At 52.8% G+C, this 14,197-nt stretch overlaps 1 protein-coding gene across 1 annotated transcript in view; it reads left to right on the top strand.

Annotated features, from left to right (window-relative positions):
- The window catches only part of SLIT3 (slit guidance ligand 3), a 526,414-nt gene that overhangs the window by 395,878 nt on the left and 116,339 nt on the right, over positions 1 to 14,197 (top strand). Inside the window, exon 6 of the mRNA XM_008147633.3 lies at positions 407 to 478. Within this exon, the coding sequence (XP_008145855.2) occupies positions 407 to 478 (72 nt within the window). The remainder of the gene's footprint in view (positions 1 to 406; positions 479 to 14,197) is intronic.

The raw sequence follows: 14,197 nt of genomic DNA, 5'->3' as shown, positions 1-14,197 counted from the left end.
AAGCATTCTGGGAGGTCTCGGAGGGCAGAGCAGTGACCTCCAATGATTTACAGGCCTTTAGCTTAATGAAATTGTTTCAGTGACATGACGGTAAGAGCTCGTAATGGATTGGATGCCCTAATGTAATGAAATTACTCCCTTCTGCCTAAAAAAAAAAAAAAATGCGCAATTAATATTTACTGAGACCTGACAGCCTTTGGTGCGCTCGTCTGTGTAGTTCTCTCAGACAGTCAGAGAGGAGACGGAGCAGCCTGGCAGACGGGCTGGCTCTGCGGGAGCTCCTGGCGGGGACGAGCAGAGCCTGCGAGGGGTGGAGGGACCGGCGCTCGGCGACCGGGGACGCCGGCCAGCCGCTCCTCGGCGCTGCCCGCACTCAGCCTTCACGCTCTCCCTTGCTTTTCCACAGGCAACTGGACAACAACCACATCAGCTGCATTGAAGATGGAGCCTTCCGAGCGCTGCGCGATTTGGAGATCCTGTGAGTTGATTGTGCGGTCGCTGCCTGGTGTGCGTGTGCGTGTCCGGGTGAGGAGGAGACGGGGGGAGTGTGTGTACAGGGGGTTCCGTGCGGGTGCGTTTCTGGGGCTGCTGCTGCAGTGCTATTAACATCGGGCACCGGGATCTCCCTCCGGCTCACCTTGGCCAAAGTGTTTGCAGGCAGCAAAGTGTGATTTCCCACCTCCCGCAAACTGGGGCTCCTGCTAGTGAAGTCTCAGCCGAGCCCTTTCTCCCCGCCGCTCTCTCTCACGGTGTTTGTTGCTGGGTGAAGCAGATGGGCTGGAGGAGCCCCCAGCCCCTGCCAGCGCGGTCGGGGGGGAGCCTGTCTGAGTGTGGGCACGCAGGAGGCAGGTTACAGGTCTGGGAGACCAGAGAGGGTAGCACCAGGGGTCAGGGCAATCACCCAAAATCTGAAAGGGATCTGGGCACAGGCCTGGGGGAGGCCAAGCAGTAGGTCAAGTCAAGCCACTGCCCTTGCTCCTGGGCTCTCGCCTCAGGTGTAATTCCAAACTTTAAACAGCAACCCTTCAAGTGTGGGGGGAGGGGAGGATGTGAGGAAGTGGATACCTCCCCAGAACCCCGCTCTGTATACTTTACCTGGAAGCATGGAGCTGCCTTTCTGGGTTCCAGATTTTCAAATGGGTCTAGAAGGAAACCTGACTTACGGGAGGGGAGGGCGAAGGGGGAGAGGGGGAGTCAGCTAGGAGCCATCTCCGGCCATTCAAACTAAAGTTGGATTGTGTAAGAAAACATTCTGATTGCTCTCACCCCGGCTAGACTTCCAGACCCTGATTTGGGGGAAGCTGGCGAGGAAGGCAGGAAAGCCCAGCAGAACTCATGTCAGGAGATGCCGGGTCCGGTCCCCACTCCGCTCCTAATTAGCTGCGTGACCTTGGGCAAGTCCCTTCCATGCTCAGAGCCTAAGTTTTCTCATTTGGAAAATGAAGGGGTTGGTTGCTCTATCTTGGGGATACCTTCTCCTTTTCGAGTTCTATAATTGCTTGGTTCTAAAAATAGTTCTGATGGTACAGTCCCACCCAGTGTGGGGTCTGCTGGGCATCCCTGAAAATACGAAGTTACTTAGTCACCAGGTTGCATAGCTCTGACTTCCAGAAGAATGAATAAATGTCAGACAAATACACAAGTGAATATTTTAAAATGTCCCTTTGCACGTAAAGGGCTCCCTGTCCCTTCCCCTGTCACCTGGCCCTGCAGACAGCAACGGGCTGGAGAGAGCCTCTCCACGTTGCATGCGAGGAAGGTGATTCCAAGAGGAATCACGGGAAATAGAGGGGGAGCTGATGCTGCAAGCGCTGGGACTGATGAAAGCTGAGCATCCCAGCACCGAGGGGCAGGCCCACAGCCAGGGCGGGAGGCGCTCACTCCTGACAGGGCTGGTCCCTCCTCACCACGCTCTGACCCCGGAACCCGCAACCAACGCATGTGCCCAGATTAGTCACCCAGGGCTTCTCTTCTCAAGAGGCCGGAGCTGAGAAGGGTGGGCACGATTCTCCCTGCCTGCAAAGAAAGCCTCTGTAGAAAAGGGCTGCTAGGAGAATAGCACCCTATTCTTGGGAAGGATGAGAAAATTCCTTGGGAAGAGATCAGGAAATGGAAGTCACCAGCTGCCATGGAGCAGCTGGGAGATCTCTACAAAGCGTGGCGGGGTCTCCTCACCAGGAAGGCGGGATGGGGGTGGGGGAGGGGGGGGCTAACAATCAGACATACCTGGGTGTGGAAGCCGGGACTCAGTGGGACTTTGGCCAGGCTACTGAGCCTCTCTGAGCCTGTTTTCCTCACGTTAGGAAGAGACACCTTATCTATTTCATAGGAAGGGCTCCCCAAATAGTGTTTCTTCCACGTCCCTCACTTTCTCCCGACCATGCCCCGTCCCCATCCAGGAGACAATTAGACTCGGAAACGCTAGTATCCAGCCACACCGGGTCTCTCACACTGGAAGCTTGCAAGCCTATGATGAAAAGTTCTCATTCCCCATCATTGCAGAGTCCGCAGGATCTGATTAGTTTATCTTCGCGATTCCAAACAAAGCCAGATCAATAGCTTTGTTTTAAAGACACACTCATTTGGCTTCACGTGGCTAAGTACTTAAAATTAATCATCATCAGCGATTCCACGGGTTTCTAATCTCCAGCAGAGGCACTCAGCTCTGGAACCATCCATCTTAATGGGGAGCGATTCTGAAACTGGCTGGAGCTGACATCTCCATCTAAAGGACCTCCCCTCCCCACCCCCAGACCTTCCAAATCTCAGCGAGGCATCGACATTTTATAATACTTCTCTGTAATCACAACTTGGCACCATAAAGAATCTTGACAATGCCATAAATAGGAACTAAGTGAGGGCATCGTGCGTTAACTTAGTAAATTCTTCAGAGATTCAGGGAGAGGGGATGGAGTTCGAAACACGCTGTCCCTGAGCAGGTCATCTTTCAGCACCTGCAGCTGTAACATCTGCACATGAAGAGACAAGACGTGGTCTTTCAGGTGTGTCTTCTCTCTGACGTTGTGCAGCGTGAAGTAGAAAACAAGGAAAGACTCGGGGTGACCTCGTGAAAAGCTCTCAAAATTAACTCAAGGGAAGTCTGTGGACGTCACCTACAGTTGACCTTTGAACAACATGGGCGATAGGGGTGCTGACTCCCCCTGCCCCCCGCCCACTGTCAAAAATCTGCATATAACTTTTGACTCCCCCAAAACTTAAATCGTCTCTCAGTATCACAGGGGATTTGTTCCAGGGCCCCCCACAGATACCCAAATCCGCAGATGCTCAAGTCCCCTGTGTAAAATGGTGTAGAGCAATGCATACAGTTGGCCCCCACGTCCGCAGACGCCCAACCTCAGATGGAAAACAGCACAGGTGTTTAGTGAAGAGAATCCCCGGGTCAGTGGACCTGCCCAGTTCAAACCCGTGTCGTTCAAGGGTCAGCTGCGCTAGTGGAAAATTCACGCGGGATCGCCCCATGAGCTCGTCCTTCCTGTGAAAGAAATGCCTTAGGACTTCTTTCCATCTAGACCGAGGTTGGTCTCCCCTGTTCCAGGGAATGAGAACTTGGGAGGCGAGTTGACAGGGAACCACGCACTGCAGTGAGGGGAGCGGCAGGGGTACAGGTTGGAAAAGACTGAACTCTGCCCACCTTGTCCGCATTTATGGCGCATGCCCAGTGGGGGATGCCCGGCACAGGGCATGGAGGACAAAGGGAAGGAGTCAGGTAGGCAGGAAGGGGGCTAAAAAGAAAAGCATAGTGTAGGCAAAACTTCTCAAGGCCCCGAGCCCGCACAGGGGAGGAACCCCAATGCAAGTGATCATAGCTGGCATCCTGGCAGTGCCTCATCCCCAACACATAACCAGTGCTTTAACCCGTGACCTCTGAGTCCTCACACACCTGCTGGGAAACTGCTGTTATCGCCGCCTCCTCGTACAGAGGAAGAGCCCATGTCAGGGCAGCCAGGGGACTGCCCACCCAGCAGCAGCAGAGCCCGAGTGGCCAGCACCCTGCCCGCTGCCCCTCTGAGCTGTGTCGCCAAGGCTCTCCTAGTGTTGGCTCCCTGAAGCGTGGCCGCCATGCGCTGTGGGTGATGTGAGCTGGCCCCGAGAGCCCAGCCAGGCAAGCGACCCAGGACTCAAAATCCTGGCCAGGAAAACGCTGGTGCTCCCCACAAGCCTGCAGAGCTGTCCTCCCCTTCACCCAGTGTAGGGGTCCCTGCAAAGCTGAAGATGAATCAAACTCACCAGGGAAGGAAAGTAATCCCGCTTTATCACTGACTTACATTCTAGGCCCAGGGACGATTTAGTCTCACTTCTGGATGTCGCCAATTGACTTAGACGCTCAATGGTTTGGGGGCCCCATTCTCCAAACTGCCCCAAAACACAGCCCCGACTTCTTGTATGGCACTTAAGGTTCTTCACGGAGGGGCCTGTTTCCCGTGGGTCCGACGCCCTTCTATTACCCACATCACTGCCCTTTCATTTCCACCTGTTCTATCCATTTGGCGATTCACATCTCGGCTTTCTCTAAGGCGTGCGTATTCGGCCGTCGAGCATGCCAAGACTGCATCTCCAGCCCCTTCGGGCAGGAATCCTTGCTGGTCGTGCTCTGAGCCGTGGGTTTCTGGTCCCTGCTAGCGAGATTGAGACTGGGCAGGCGATTCACCAATTATACCAGGCTCTTCCCTGCCCAGTTTAGAAAAACGCTTAATGAAAAAGAAAAAAATTAAGAGTATGGACAAATGAAACAAAATTGAGAAGACCTAATGAATAAGATAGTTAATTAATTTCTTCAATAGTATTATAGGAGGAGAAAAAAAGATTTTCAGATATTGTCTCCTGACTACATGTAGCAAATCAGAAGATCAGCAGATACGCTGCCAAAAACGCCAGACCAAAGATGTCAGGGACACGTCCTGGAAGGCTGTCACTGCCCGGTGAGGGGTCTGCCAGGGGAGATCACGGGCCCAGCAAACTGCGTGCGGGTCCTCGGGTCTGCAGATAACCAGGGGTGCCATTTGGAAGGCCTCGCTCACATTTATGTCACTTGCCAATTTTGGAAATTCGGGGACATTACTCTAGGCTGGCCCTGGTGTCGGTAGAGAAAAGGTACAGAGAGGCAACAGTGAGCCCAGGCCTCCTAACATTTTGCACGTTGGGTGCCCCACTTCCCTTACCCGAGTCCCGGCTCTGGCCAGGGGGTGCCAAGGACAAGTTGATGGTAGCAAAGAGGCTGGCACCTGGGTCTCCAGACCCCGGGCCCCATGTTCTTTGCCCACATGGGCACCTCCTGCCGTTGGGCTCTTCGGGAGAAACCCCCTGGTGACACGGGGACCCTGAGTGCAGTTGTCTTTCTAGCCCGTCCTTCAGTGGCCTCTCTTATTTTGGAGGCTGAGGGAGGGCAGACTTTGACCCCAGGTCCTGCTTTCGGCTCTCTCGAAACCCAAGGCTGGAACTAGACCACAGACCATATTGCATCCACGGATGAGTTTTACTTAATCGCGTAACGTGTTCTTTAACAATGGAAGTGAGCATTTCACATTTAAAATGTATTGTGTTTTTCATAAAATTCCAGCTTTGGGCTTTTAGCAACCAGAAGCATTGGCAGCCCTGGGCTCATTCCTGCATCGCGATGGTCGGTGTGGCTGGGTGCCCAAACCCGCCTCCCATGGGGTGTGGGTGCCCCTTTCCCACCGGCCTCCTCTCCTTCGGGTCACTGCCAGCTCAGGCAGACCCTGCTGTAATCCATGGCAGTGCGGACACCCAACAAGCTAGCCGAGCGCCAGGCGCCAGGCACAGGAGAGCTCTCAGAGGGCGGGCAGGCGCTCCGGCGGGTCAGACTCGCTGGGCCAGAGGTCACCAGAACTGCTGAGTGCGCACGGACACACAGCTAAGGGGCGTGGAGTCCAGGGCTCCCAGACTGAGCAAGGTCCCCACAGAAGCAAGCAAGGTCTCTCACGCCCCGTCTTCCGGGAAGTTCTTCTCGAGAGTTGAACTAGCCTCCTAGTCCCTTTGATTGGCAATCAGTTCTGATTGGGGTTGTGCAAATACTGAGAAGTAGATGAACACCCACCGCCCAGTTTCTTGCTCCCCAGACTCGTGTGTCAGCCTGTGTACTGAGCCCTCTCAGCCCACGTTCAGAGATCCAAGAGTTAAGGCAGTGGTGGAATCAATCGGACTTTTAGGGCAGTTCTAATTCATCCACATTCGGGCAGGCACGACATGGTCCGGCCCTGGGCCACACTGGTAAACACAGAAGAACGGAGAAGAGCGTTCCTTGCTGGTATAAGAAGGAGTCAGTGGGAAGAAATTGGCAACAGTCCCGATGCCCAGGTCGGGGTGTGCTCACTCTCCTAGTGTGGGGTGCTGTCCTGGCTCAGGGGTGCTGGGCACTGGGGGTAGGGACACTCATAGACATTGTCAGTCCAGTTCAGAAAGCCCAGAGCTTGAGGCAGGTGGCCGGCTGTTCTCTGCTTCGGCTGAGCTTCCTCTGGATGTGGAACTAGGTGCTCGATGAACATGTATAGCATGTAGTATAGCATGTCCCGTGCAGTGGTCCCCCCCACGCACGGGGCACCTGTTCCGATTGTAAATTATGAATTAGGAACAGTTAGAGATTAGCTAACTAACAATGAAACAGAGCAATTATAACTGAGCAGTAATAACCGTTATGTGAATGTGGGCACTCGTGTCAGGGGAGCCCGGGCTGACGGCTTCCTGTCGGCTCAGTGCTTCTGGGGCACCACGTCGCCATCAGTCAGAACAGGGGTTCTGCTCGCCTTCCACCCGTGGGTTTAATGCCTTTTCCACCTAAGCACTTACCACTCACTGTGGCTGTAACATTGCAGTTTGAGGTGTGACCGCAAAACTAGCTCGAATTTCGTTTTCCTTCTTCACGGTTTCACGGATAGAGGTTCTTACCGTCGGTTCTAGCAATCTCAGGACACGTTTCTTTTAAATTCTCTCATTACGTCAAGAACTTTCACTTTCCAGTTACAGGAAGCACTTTACGGCTTCTCGCCTGCATTTCTGAACTGCCAGCATCACTGCTCTTGCATGTTGGGGCCATTGCTAAGTAAAATAGGGGTGACTTGAACACAAGCACATGGTCCCAGGACAGTCGATCTGATAACCCAGACGGCTGCTAAGTGACTGGCATCCGGGTAGGGTGTGCGGCATAGGTTCGCGGGACACAGGGCGATGCCATCCTGGGTGGGATGGAGTTCACGGCGGCACGCAGTTTAAAACTTATGAATTGTTTATTTATGAATTTTCCATTTAACATTTTTGGACCATGGTCGACCAGAGGTAACAAACCACAGAAAGCAAAACTGTGGCTAAGGGGGGAATGCTGCAATACAGCGATGCTACGTAATTGTTAGTGTGGGCATTACAAGTACCACAGCTACTGCTCTGGCCTCCGTATTTTGCATGTGCTGTCGCCTAGGCACTCTGATGTTAGAATGGACCTTTTTCCGTAAATCCTCGCCACAACCTCACGGCGTGGCTCTTGTTTGCCTTACTTTCCCCAAGAGGAAGCTGAGGCTGGGGAAGCTGAAGGACTTTCCCGGAGTGACCCTGGCCGCACGGGGGTTACTTTTCCATCCAGTCCCGCTCTGCCCAGTCCCTGAGCCCCGGCTCCTAACCGCTCTGCTATGAAAAAGTGAAAATTGAAAAATTTATTCCAAAATGCACCCCAGAGAAACAAGTGTAGTAAATTCAGGACCAATAGTTTCTCTTTTTGAAATACTATTCTGACCCACAAGGCTCTCAGAACTAATCCTGTGACCTCCACTTAATCGGCATCACATCCAAGTCCACAGAACCACCCAGACATGGAGGTGCGAGGCCACGGCGGAGCGTGGGGGTGTCAGAGTCCTCCCCTAGGATGGGCTGCCCTCCATCTTCACCAGGCTGGGTGGTGCGGTGGGGGGGGGGGGGGGGGTCATCTCTATATTGTAATACAGAAGCTGTGTACCAGGCTTGCGATGCGGGTCAAAGGAGACACCACAGGTGTGTGTCTGGCGAGTCACAGACACCCAATCAGGCCTCTCGTAACAAGTGCAGTTGAAGAGCAGTCCTGCCCTGTCCTGCCACCTTATCTCCGTACCTGGCACAAGCCTGGCACAGAGCAGGAAGCCAAAGGACACGGGACCACGTTGAGTAGGAATTAATTAACCAAATGCATGCCCACTTTGCCCCGTCTCTAGATTTTCCGCTACGTGTTGGCCCTGAACAGAACTAAGTTAAAGTTGTCCCAGAATTATCTCAAATATTGAACAATGTAGTATTTTACTGAAACAGAAGATTTCTCATGGTGCCTTTGGTTTTTTTATTCTTCCAGCTAAATGGTGGGTGTTTTTTCTTATTAACAATGAGCAAATTACAACCTCAGTGAAAACTGGTGTTTTCGAACAGACAAGACTCATTTTCATTTATTTACAGAATGTTTCACCTCGGTTTCTCTGGGAGATGCAACTATTTTATTTTTTTAACAGACTCTGGAATCAGAGTGTTTAGTCATGACATAGCTTTGAGTATAAAACTGTCATGGCTTAATGAAAGTCTTAAAATATCTTCAGAATATGATTTTTTTGGGTGCTGTGCTGCAAATTGTGATTTGTTCAGGTAATCAGGATTAAAAGGGAACACTGTGGAAAGCACTGATCACTTCCATTCGGCCCCCAGAACACTAGGAAAGGAACTGGTGATCCTAGGAAGGTTTGCTTGTGCTACACCACACCCCTCCTTTAGTCACCCAGGCCCGGATTTCGACCATAATTATATGTTTTTAAAATATATTTTTTTAATTGATTTCCGAGAAGAAGGGAGAGAGGGAGAGGGAGGTAGAAACATCAGTGATGAGAGAAAATCATCTATCAGCTGCCTCCTGCATGCCCCCTAGTGGGGATCGAGCCCACACCCCAGGCATGTGTCCTGACCGGGAATCAAACCGTGACCTCCTGGTTCATAGGTTGACACTCAACCACTGAGCCACTGGGCAATCGTAGTCATGTTCTTAAAATGACTAGCTTGGTTTTGAGAACATTGGCTTAAGAAAAACGTAAGATAATTTTTTCCCATTTAAAAAAGGAGCACTTTAACAGTTCAGGTAACTAGGATATGGGGGCACCTCGTGATTTCCGTTTCCTGTTAACTGAAGGCTAGTTTAGTCTCGAAATGGGTGTAGCCTGTGGTCTCTAAATGGGTGTAGCCTGTGAATTCCTGGGTTAAGAGGCTGTGGCGAAGGTCACTGAACTGTTCTTCACCAACAGAGGATCTTAAATGGGTAGGACTCCCGTTACCAACTTCCAATGAGCGGCACTGAGGTGGAGTCGGGCAATGGACGCCCAGGGGCCACGGACTCCAGCCTCCAGGTGTCTGGGCTGACATCCTGGCATGGCAAACTAGGTTGGGGAGCAGCCTTTTGCTTTGCTGTGTCCCCCCTCAAACGAAATGGGGAAACAGCTCTGCATCTTTGTACGAAGATTCCAGAGGGTGTTCTCTCAGTGAGAGGTAAGGGGGCCAGTGGGGAAATGCCGCAGAGCTGCCGGAAGCATATGGGGATCAGTTCACCCCAAAATGGAGCTTCTGCACCGGTTGGTGCTCCTGGCCGATGGTCAGCCTCCGCCCTGTCTCCGTCCTCTGCTGCCAGCTTTGGTGCCAGTATTTGAGCAGGTTCAGGGAGTACCTGGCTCGTTGGTCAGCTCTCATCTTCTGGCTCTCGTGGGTCTCCAGACCGGGGGCCATGATCCCTATGAAGAGCCAAACCTGCCGGTTGCTGCTGCTGCCACCTCCATCGGGATGGGAACTGGAGGGCTCGGCTTCCTGTGGCCAGGAGTCCCTGACTGCAGAACTGGGTCTGGAACGCCAAGATCCTAGGAACTTAAACAGGAAATGGCCCTCCTCCTGCCGGATGGCCTTACGGTGGGGAGGGTGCCCGGGGAGGCCCTGGAGAGGCAGAGCTGGGAGAATCCGAGCACCATCCCCGACCCTTCCCCGAGCTGCCATGTCCCATCTTCGAGGACACTCAGGAGCAGGGGTGGTGAGGAGGAGGGAGGGAGGGAATAGGATTCCGCTTCTCCCGGGTTATATCTGGAATCGTTGCAGACACGACAGCCCATTCTCCTTCCACGTATAACTAATCAGAGGACCCCAACTATCCGCCCATAGGTTGAATGAACCCTGCAGATGTAGGATTTAATTTTTTGTTTTGTTTTGGTCTTTCCAGTGTTTTAAATAATAATAATAATAATAATTAGTTGCCAATGTTTAAAACTCTGGTGATCGTATTTAAAAGTCTCTGCGTTCAACTCTGCGTGAGTATCCGGCAGCCGTGGGCCCGCAGGTGGCCAGGATGGTCCGGAGCAGCGCTCTGCAATGGGACGCTGCGGGCGACGGCTGCTGGCACCTGCGCGACCACGGGGCAGCGAGGCCCACGGCCTCTCGAGCACCTGGAATGTGGCTTAGAGCAATGAGAGGCTGAATGTTTCATCTTACTGCATTTGAACTGATTTAATCTTAAATCGCCACCTTTAGCTCATGGCCACTTGTTGCACAGCGTGGGTTTACAGCCGCGTGGCGGGCACCCCATCCGGGCAGGGCGTGCCCTCTGGGTTCGCCACAGCTCCCACCAGGCCCGCTCTCCCTCCGGCCCTGCTCCAACTCTGCAGTCACGTCCCATTCATTAAGAAGCACCATGTTTAAACAGTGTAGTTTCTGAAACTAAATACTTTGGAATATCTGCCACTCCCTCCCCTCACACTACACTCTGCCCTTTATCTTAATTTCAACATCTGGATCTTATTCCCCCAAAAGACGCACTTCCATGGGCAGCCAGGAGACTGATTGTAAAGCCGTCTCCACCAGAGTGAAACCCTCTCGGCGTGAGTGTTTCCCGGTGCCCGTTACTCGTTTCTCTCAGCCCTGGAAGTGGCTGCACAAAGTCAGCGGGTAGGAGAGTCACCCCCATGTCTGGACCCGTCGCTTCTCCGTACGTGAGCTGGAGATGTGGCAGCCGGTTAGGGGAGCAGGCCCGTTAATCCCACAGCAGCGGAGCCAGGTGTCTGCATGAAGGAAAAAAGAGCCGACCCCATAACTTGGTTCAACTGCTGCATGGGGAGTGGCAGGGGGGCGCTGTAGGCGACTTTGAGTTTGGCCAGATGTGCTGTCTTTATACCGACCTGGGCATCCACGTCCCTTCCACTGCTGTCGGGAAGATTGCTCCCGCTCCAGATGTGGCGTCTCAGAGCCAGCACCAGCCCAGTTGGAACGGGAGAGGGGGACTGTAGGCTGGGAAGACCCAGGGGTCAGCCGGCCCCACCACCTCATTTTAAGTGAAAGAAAGTCCCTCAGAAAGGTTAAGTGACTTGCCCACAACCACGGGGAAGTTTCACAGAAGAATTAGGCCAGGAAACGGGTCTACGGACTCTTTATCCAGTGCTCTATATAGCCACCTACCTTCCTCCTGTGTTAGCAGAAAGGAAACAGAAGTGAATGAAGCCGGCCTCTACGGCCTGCCTTCCCGTCATCCCTCAGCCTCCAGCATTTTGTCAGAGGGAACATTTTACATTCAGCACGGGGCCTTCCCGTCAGGCGGCCACCGATTAGGGGCTGGTTGCCCCAGGACCCCAATAGATTTCTGTCCGGTGGGGAGCAATCTGGAAAGAGGTGGGTTTCCACGTCACTGGTCCTGGCACCTGGTGGTGACCAGAGCCCAGCGAGGAAACACTGGCCCCTGCCCGTCTTTGAGCCCCACTGGCCCAGGCGTAAGTGGCACCAGCTCCCTGAGAGAGCCCCCTCCCCCTTACAACTATCAGAGGGTAAAAGCAGGACCACCCTGCATCCAGCCAGGAGCTGAGCCTCATGCATCTTGTGCAGTGTTTCCGCTAACAGGTCTGAAGTGGCTCAGTTCCGAACTCTACACGAGAACGGACCGGTATGTTCAGCCCCGGAACCGAGGAGTAGTGGGCAGAAACCAGACAGGGTTACACCTGCCGGGAGGAACATAGTTTTGCCCTATAAACAGACACTTCTTCAGGGCTCTTTGTCCTCGAGTAATGATATGCGAGGGAAGAAAGCGTTGAATCATTTTCAACCAGTTAAAGGGAGTTCATGGGAATAGAAGGTCTCTCAGCTAGTGACTGCCCGTCAGGAGATGCTGGGTGGGACAGAGGCTTTAGCCACGTCACCGTAACGCCATCAATGTTCTTCCATTATATACATACTAGAAGCCTGATGCATGAAATTCATGCAAGGGGCTCAGCCCTCACAACCCCTCACAGCCTCAGCTGGCCCTCGCAGCCCCGGCTTCGTCTGGAAGGTTGTCCGGATGGTCATTCTGCTGTTCGCTCTAATTAGCATATTAGCTCTTCATTATATAGGATACGCTAAACACATATTTCATACATATATATCATACGACATATATATGTGTGTCAACTGTATATATTTGACTCAAATTATTAAATTAATCTGTTAGGTTTAGAGACCGAAAATGGGCATCTGCAAGTCAGATCCAGCCCCAGGTATGTTCCATGCGGACTTCTGTTCCTTACGATTCACCTGTGCAGAAAAGCAGGCGCCTTCACATAAAGCCTCTAGATGCCTGGCTTTCTCTTTAAACAAAAGGGAACAACTGGCAGCCTCGCACCCATGTCCCAGCATAGCAGCGATCCTTGGACACGAGAAGTGACGATCGTGTCGTGGAGTGGTGGTGGCTGCAGCCCCACGCAGCCCACTTACGGACTCAGAGGTCAAGCCTGGCTCCCATAGGCAATTGAGTTCGTAACTGTCACACCTTGATCCCACCGGCAATTGAGTTCATGACTCCCGGGTCAGCCCAGGAGGCTGTTCAGAGTGGAAACGTGTTTCATCAAAAAATACCAAAAGCATGACCCTTCACATTTTGGAACTCATTCATCCACTCAGTATATATTCATGGAGTCGCCTATATGCCAACCCAGCGGCAACACAGGCCTGCGTTCCGTCCCTCTCAGTGTGCACGCCACTGGGTGCCTGAACACGTCCCCCTTCTTCCTCTCACGGGGCTGGACACCCAGTGCAGCGGAAGTGGAAATTGTTTCCGGGCACCCCGGAAGCTGCCTGGTTTCTAAATAATGTATAGCAGACGTCACTGCCTGTCCAGGCCCCCAGTTTATAGGAGATGAAATAGAATCAGGAGACTGAGGCCATCTCATTGATGTTGTCGGGTAAGGCACACTTCGAAGTTACGCTGGCCATGCGGGGGCAGTTGAGTCTTTCTGAGCCACCACCAGGCGTCCCCTGTGATGTTCTCAACACATGAGTAAGAGCCCCTCAGCATCCAGGGGCCACAAGCACGGAGCGTCGTGGAGACTTAAGCTTCCAGCATCTCTCTGAGCAACGGCGAGATCCGAAAAGGCATCTCTCCCTTTTTAAACTCACACTGTTTACAATTAGTTTGGAGGCATCTTTTCTCTGTTGTTCTCTCCCAGCGAGGCTCTGCTGGGTGGAGTTTCTGTCTGTCACAATGTGCATATGCAATGAAGGGAGAACCAAAGACAGGCCCTTCTGCTAAGCATCCAGGGCATCAGGGGCCCAAATTGGCAGCGGACTGTTTTTCTTTCTTTCTGTAGGTTTTACATGACACCTGGAGACCATTTAAAATGTTACTTGGCGGTGAGAGCGCTGTGTTTAAAAATAACGCTCACCCCGGTGCCAAATCACTTTGGAGTCGGGTACAAATATTGAGACAAAAACCCCAGCTGTTATTGCTTTGGCTGCTAATTTGAGGTGTCAAATGGGAGGCCGACTGCTATACGTCAGTGAGCGAGGCCCCTTGTGAGATCACTGTTTTCTAACAGCGGAGAGTAATGGGCTAATCAGTGCAGCATCAGTTGCTTTCATTATAAGCCCACACAATGGTTATGAGCTTTAATTTAAACGGTCCGCGGGGACATCAAGGCAGTGAGGAGCAGGCGGCACCCAGGATGGGCCAGGAGAGCAGGTGATGCAGGGCAGGTGGCCTCCCGCCCCTCTTCCCCTCCCTCCGTCTCTCATCCCTCCTCCCCATCGGCCGCCGGGACTCGATGCCTGCTCTAGGCAAGCAAGAGATGAGCTTTGCTTAAGGATCTGGACTCTCGGGGCTTCTTGGTGTTCTTGACAATTCCGTCAGCCACGCCAAGGGCAAGGGCGGCTTTGGGCAACACTTGGA

Source organism: Eptesicus fuscus, chromosome 6 (assembly GCF_027574615.1).
Source record: "Eptesicus fuscus isolate TK198812 chromosome 6, DD_ASM_mEF_20220401, whole genome shotgun sequence".
Lineage (NCBI taxonomy): Eukaryota > Metazoa > Chordata > Mammalia > Chiroptera > Vespertilionidae > Eptesicus > Eptesicus fuscus.
This window is presented reverse-complemented; position numbering and strand designations above follow the sequence as displayed.